Source organism: Gavialis gangeticus, unplaced genomic scaffold (genome assembly GCF_001723915.1).
Source record: "Gavialis gangeticus isolate Ggan-Ray unplaced genomic scaffold, GavGan_comp1, whole genome shotgun sequence".
NCBI classification, from domain to species: Eukaryota; Metazoa; Chordata; order Crocodylia; family Gavialidae; genus Gavialis; species Gavialis gangeticus.
Window position 1 is genome coordinate 184,584,670 of NW_017728992.1, and position 6,979 is coordinate 184,591,648.

At 49.2% G+C, this 6,979-nt stretch overlaps 1 protein-coding gene across 1 annotated transcript in view; it reads right to left on the bottom strand.

Moving 5' to 3' along the window:
• Positions 1–5,854, bottom strand: part of DERL1 (derlin 1) — a 32,132-nt gene extending 26,278 nt beyond the window's left edge. Inside the window, exons 1-2 of the mRNA XM_019528118.1 lie at positions 5,646–5,854; positions 1,616–1,727 (exon numbers count right to left, since the gene is read on the bottom strand). Coding sequence (XP_019383663.1) covers positions 1,616–1,727; positions 5,646–5,798 — 265 coding nt within the window. The 5' untranslated portion in view covers positions 5,799–5,854. The remainder of the gene's footprint in view (positions 1–1,615; positions 1,728–5,645) is intronic.
• Between the last annotated feature and the right edge of the window lie 1,125 nt (positions 5,855–6,979).

Genomic DNA, 6,979 nt, shown 5'->3' on the forward strand with positions numbered 1-6,979 from the left:
AGAGTTAAGGGGGTGGGCCTGGGTAACGAGATGGGAGGTGGAAAGGAAATGGGGTGGTGAAATGAAGGAAGTCAACCACTGAAGGTTAAAATAGAAAGAAGAATTCAAAAAAGGAAGCAAATTAAAGGTCTTATGTTTTAACAAACTGTGTTTTGGATTTGGGGTGTGGAAGGTGCTGGTCACATTTCTCAGGGTGGCTAGGAGGTGTGAGTGGTGAGGGAAGGCACTTTTGAAAGAGCTACTGCCCCTGTCCCAGGAAGGAAGTCCCAGCTCACAGGGACATGAGAGTCCCCTACCTTGTTCTCCCCGACTCCTGGACCAGTCCATGGTCTGCGACTTGGCTAGCTGGCACATGCTCTGCAGGATGTTTGCATGGACTTGCACCCCTGGGAGTGGGAAGGTCACATGCCCAGGAGTTGGGGGAGGTGGGGGGGAAGGTGACACTGCATCTTGGGATGCTGGAGGACCACAACTTGGTGGCTCATCTGTGGGGGGGTGGTCACACATTGATGGAACACGAGCTGGGTAACATGGATCAGAAATAACCTGCCCTGGAGTGGAGTAACTTTAAGCCACCTAAAGTGTACTTAAAACTAGTTTAAGATGTTAATGTGTGGACAATCCAGGGGTTAAGAGCTTCAGGACCTGCCTAAAACCAATGTGTAACAAGGCCCCAAGGTGTCACTCTGCCTTGCCTTCTACCTGACCTCAAGCTAACCCAACTAACTACCCCTCTCTAGAGCTATGTAAAAGGACAAAAGTTCCATTTTACGAAGGAGTTAAAAGTTACACATGTGGCTGTATTCCAAATCAGAACTAAAACCAAACAAAAAAGATCTGAAGGAAAAGTCTGAAAAAAATTATTTTGCATGAAAACATGATTTCAATTTAAGAATATTAGCACATTACATTTTTTAATTTTATTTTGCATTATAAGAAGCTTTTTCAGAAAAAAAAATAATTTCCAAAAAGTACCTTAACAGAATGTTTCATGAGACTCAACTCCCCCCTCACCGGGTATTTTCTTCCTAAATGAAATTCAGACTCCAGAGTATTTCAATAGTGACAGAACTGCACAATCAGTGGAGTATTATTCTTTCAGAATTACTCAGGACAGCTCTACTATGCACACATCCCTCAAGAGAGTTTGCCTTTTCTAAAAAAAAGGATGGGGAAATCCTTCTCTGCGTCAGCTTTAAGTGATTTGCCAAAGGTGAGCAATTCATCTGGTTCCCTTATTCCAAGACACTAGAATCAGCAAAACAGCGATAGTCTCTCTTCCTGCTGCCTCATAACCAATGATTGAAAGTTACAGTCCTGCCATCCTTAGATTGGTCCAGTGAAAGAGCTACAATCAAGGATTCAAAATGATTGGACATCATTTAGAAACTCAGCCTAGGGGAAGTACAACAAATGGATTCTCAACACAATCTTCTGTTGACCAACAGTTACAATAAGAACATCCTACCGTCCGTCTGTCTCAGAACTGTCTTGTTCTTTTGCAGAAGCCATTTCAGCTGGAGTTATATACATTTTGAAAAATGCTTAGTGTTTTTGCTAACTCACGGTGAAGCCTACCAAATGCACGTGCTGTAGCTATTAAGATAAAACATACCTGTTTCTAACCGTGACGAATACTGATACAAAAAATATAAGTTCACCAAATACAGAAATCCAGTTCCTGGACCCACTGGAAAGTAGAACGTTGCTGTTATCGGCCGCCAGATCTGTTCAGAAGAAAAAAAATAGAAGGAGTACAGGCATAATTGTAAAAGAATTATAATCATGGTGCTTAGTCTGTTACCATACAACAGAGAAGATGAAAGAAGTTTTAAAATATCCCAGCCAATCAAAATATTTTATGTGGAACCCCCTTTACTTCAGGTGTTCAAGTCCACGATGCATAGGCATTTGTCAGGGATTGTTTGGAATAACAAGTCCTGAGTTTGTGCATAGGGTTGGACTAGAGGAGGGGTGCTCAGCCTCTGGCCCAGGGACCAAATCTGGCTTGCAGAGCCATGATATCCAGCCTGCAGGAATCCCTGCACATCCAGATCAGGGCTGCTGTGTATTGCCCCTTCCTTGTGCATCCAAATCAAGGCCACTACCCACCCCATACCAGTGGATGGATCAGGACTGAGCTGAGCACCCACTCGCAGCAGCATAGGGCTCTGCCTGCCAACCCCAATGCTTGTTCAAGCCCATCAACTGGATCCAGCCCACCTGGCCTGTAGGGTGTTAATGTTGAGTAACACTGAACTAGAGAACCCTGAAGTCCTTTTCAGCCCCATGATTCAGGTAGTGTTACTGCCACTTTTGTATTGCCTGGTATGATTAGTTAAGCTATTTAGTAGCCATCAGATGTTAAACTTTGATAGTTTCCAGCACACTTTTACAACATCGCATACATTCCCCCCCCTCCCCCAAGTGTCCTGCAGACAGGCAGCACTCACAGCTGTTCATCTGGGGACCCCATCTCCTGCTAGCCCCCATGACAGATACTGCTTCACTCCAAGCAGCGCACATTGCTGCAGGCAGACAGGAGATGTAGGGCCATGCTTTTCACCCCAGCTCATTCCCTTGCCCCTCCCAATCTCCCAGGGCCAGCTCCTGAGCCCACCAGGACTGAGTGTCACCAGTGTAAACTGGCTGATACGCCTTGATCTCCCTTGTGTGTCCTGTTGCTCATCCCCTTGCCTCTCCAAATCCTCAGCGCCCATCACATGCCATTTCTGTGCAGCCCAACACCTGCTAGACAGGTGTCTTTAGAGTCTTGTCTGTTACAGGCCCAGGACCAGAGGTGGAGGGAGGGAGACAGGGGGAACTGCCCTGGGGTAACAAGGGCAGAAACTGGCCCACAAGTCCCTGAGGTGGTACAGAGCCATATGCAAGGAGTCTACATGCCACATTGCAAGTAAATGTGCACAGGGCCAGGCAGGGCTGGGAAAGCACTTCTTGCTGGCAGCCTGAAAAGGGAATATTATATTTGTATTATATTTGATATTATGGTATAATATATCAGTATCATTCATTAAATTAATTGACAATATAATTCTGTTTATAGCATAACATTCACAGTGTGCATGTAAGTGTTTCAAATGGGGTGCTATTGAACTCTGAGGTCAGAGAGGTGCTTTGAGTACAATGAGGTTGACAGCCACTGCTTCAGATGCCCCAGCCTACAGAAATTCAGAATGATAGGTTTGGACCTCAAGCTTCACAGTTCAGGAGGGACTAGCACAATAAGCATGTGACTTCAACTCTTCAGGTCATAACTACTTTGGGTCAGTATGTGGAAAAGGGAGACAGCTTGAAGGCTTGAAATGACAAAGCAGGGCTGTCCAACTGGTGGCCTACAGGCTCCTGCCCAACTGCCACTCCTGGGGCTTGTGTGGCAGGGTGGGCTTGCACTGCCCATGTGGCAACAGCCAGGGTAGGACTGGGAGCGCATCCATGCAGATGCAGTGCACAGAAGGGGTGTGGGGAAAGGGGACTTGGCTCTACACACACAGCAGGGGTCCAGGAGCCCACAGGACATGGCAACCCGTTTGGCATGCAACCTACATGGTATGCAGCCCCAGGCTCACAACTGATGTGGCATGCAGCTTCCGGGCCCCCCTGAAGTTGGGCAGCCTTAACAGAACCTTACAGGATGGGGATCTTTTCTTTCCTTCCCAACTGTTTTAGATGGGAAGGGCAACATGGTATCTTATTGCCTGTGTGTAAGCTCACAGAAAATGAACCAATTGTTTTGTGCTGCAAGGGAGGCCCTCCATCATCCGTCTCTCACCCAAAAACTTAATGGGCACCCTGAATAGTCTCATGCCAACAATTCATGCTCCAAGAACTTAGGGATGTTGGTCACTGGGCTCCTACTAGACTATGACTTAAACACCTTGACTCCCCCACCATGCACCCTTCCCAAAACTCCAAGCAAAAAGGCAACGAGCCAACCAAGAGGGAGCAGAAGATGAACTCTGCTAGTCCCACCCAGAGTCCTCCCACATCTGTCCCAGATGCAGTCAGCATCTTGTAACACCCCTCTACCCTCCTCCATCACAACAATTAGCAGAGGCTGAGTTCATTGATAGCAAAGTTCTAAGCGTAAAACTTTAACTATTAAAATAGTAACTGCTTTGCATCAATATATGGAAAGAGACAGACCGTACAAACATATTACCCTATCAAAGTTGCAAAGAACTTGGTTCCAACTACTCAGCTGGTCTAATAAAAGCTATCACATCTACCCAAAGAACCTGGCCTGCCTATGCTGTTATAGACCAAGGCAGCTACAACCAAAAACCTCTATCAAAATTGATAAACTCAGCTTTTCTAATATTTGTTCTAGCTCACCAAGTCAGACTAAAACTTTGCAACAATTAAGGCTAAACTAAACCTTGTCATCCTATTTTTGGAGAGGAAGATGCAAAAAGCCCCACCTTGTACAGGCACAAATGAGGCGTACCCAGGAGTGTCAAGATAGAGTTTTAAGCCAATAGGTACACAGAAATGATTATAAAGCACGTTTATGCATTAGAGCAGGTACAAGTGCAGAAAGAGGGATCAGACACGTCTTCGAGACTGCCGAGCTGACATGTTGCCTCGCAGACCCAAAGAGTTGTCTGAACACTGCTCTCTCGGATGCAGCATCCGCTCAGCATGGGAATTAACTCGCTGCTTAGTGCGCTGCGTTTCTCTTTTACGAAAGGCACTTTATGGGGGGAAGGCTGGTCTCTCCATGAATGTCTCAAGCCTGACCTCACCTTAAGCAAAACTGGGCAGCAAGCACAGTTAGTGGTATGGAGGAGCTTTCATATGAGGACGCTAAAGAGGCTGGACTTATTTAGACAAAAAAAAAGAAATGCCTGAGGGGGGACATACAGGTGTAGAAAATCCTGTACAAAACGGCACAGAGAAAGTCAACAGGGATTTATGATTTCCTCCCTCTCTCAATATGTGAACTAAGGATCGCCAAATGCAATTTGCTACCTACTCATTTCACAAAATGAAATGAGTAGGTAACAGGCATTAAGCTGAGCGCAGGAAGTTTTTTCACATGGCGCACGTCATTCAAGCGTGATGCCCACTGCCACCAGATGCTGTGGGCCCCAACAGTGCAGCTGGGTTCAAACAGGGAATGGGCAAGTGCTTGCAGGAAAGGGGCATGAGGAGCAGGGGGGTGAGGCAGACAGCATCAGAAGCTGAACTTCCTAAACCTTAAATGCTGGAGGCCAAGAGAAAGAGGCACAGCAGAGAAAACCCCAGTCAGAGGGCCCTCACTCTCCCCATCAGCGCCTGCACCTGCCCTTTTTAACACGGGGAGGGATCTCCTGGGCCAGGCCTGCCAAGGAAGTTATAAGCCACCTTTAATACACGGGTACTAGCGCTGCGTTGCTGAGCACTTGGGACAAGGACCAATGAAACGGGGCCTGGGGAGAGCGCAGATTCAGCACAAGAGAGCGGGGGGCGGGAGCAGAGCAGGGCACAGCGCCCGCCGCCCTCAAAACAGCCCAGCGCCAAGGGGCGGCGCCCCAGCATCCACCGCGCGCCGGACTACAGCTCCCAGCAGGCTCCGCGCGGCGCCGCCGAGCCGCCGGGTGCGCCAAGTCCGCGCGGCATGCCGGAAGCTGTAGTGCAGGCCCTACCTGGAAGCGGCCGAGGAAGGCGTCTGGCCAGAGGAAGAGGTACACTGGGCTGACGAGGCCCAGCTTGCCCACGAGCGGCAGCGCGATGGACCCGGCGAACCAGTAGCGGGTGATGAGCGGGATGCTCCGGAACCAATCCCCCAGGTCCGACATGACCGGACCTAGTCGCTGCTCCGCCACGGGGGAGGCGCTGGCGTTGAGGGTGGTGTGGCTCCTTCGAGTTCGGCTGAGCCGCAGCCACTTCCGGCTCCGCCCCTCCGTGCTGCGGCACGGCGCCGGAAGTCCCGCCTCTTAAAGGGGCCGCGCACCACTTCACACCTTCACCACCCCCGGGTTCTTCCCGGAGGGGCTGAGACTTCGTGTTGTAGAAATCAGCACACCCGGGGGGACACGGGGAGGAGAGAGAGAAATAGACATCATATATAGATAGAGATAGTTAACTATGGATATAGAGAGATAGGTAGATATAGACATGTAGAGGTAGAGATAGATAGAGAGAGAAAAACATGTATAGAGATAGCTATAGAGAGCGAGAGATACAGACATCACTCAGCAAAATCCGAGCAGTCGCAAAGCTTCCTCTCGTGCGTGGATGACCTCTATCTGACTCAAAAAGTCTATAGACCAATGAGAGGTAGAGCACTGCTCGACCTGGTACTGGCTACTGGGGATGACCTCATCAGCGACCTAGTGATCAATGGGAAGCTGGGTGACAGCGACCACAAGCTGATCACCTTCGCCATCCGCTGTAAAGCTGGCAAGTCAGTCAGCAACACGGAAGTCCTTTAGAAAAGCTGACTTTGACAAGCTCAGGAGGCTTGTCAGTGAGGCCCTAAGGGATCACGACCCCGGGGGGAGGGGAGTTCAAGAAGACTGGTTGCTCCTCAAGGGAGCGATCCTCAATGCACAAGCTAAGTCTATTCCATCTCGGAGGAAAGGCAGCAAGAGGGCACAGCAGCCCCGCTGGCTCTCCAGGGACCTCCTGAGGCTAAAAGGAAAGGCCTACAAAGGATGGAGAATGGGATTCACCTCCAAGGAGCATTATTCTGCGCTGGTCCGGTCCTGCAGGGAGCAAACCAGGAAAGCCAAGTCTGCAACTGAACTCCAACTAGCTTCCAGTATCAAGGACAATAAAAAGTCCTTTTTCAGATATGTGGGGAGCCGGAGGAAAAGCATGGGCAACACTGGACTCCTGCTGAACCAGATGGGGCAACTGATGCCCAGGAAAAAGCCAACCTATTAAATGGGTACTTTCCGTCAGTTTTTCACCAGTCTCATGGGATGTTCCTGCCCACTACGGGACAGGGAGGTCCAGGTGAGGGAGATCCCCTGCC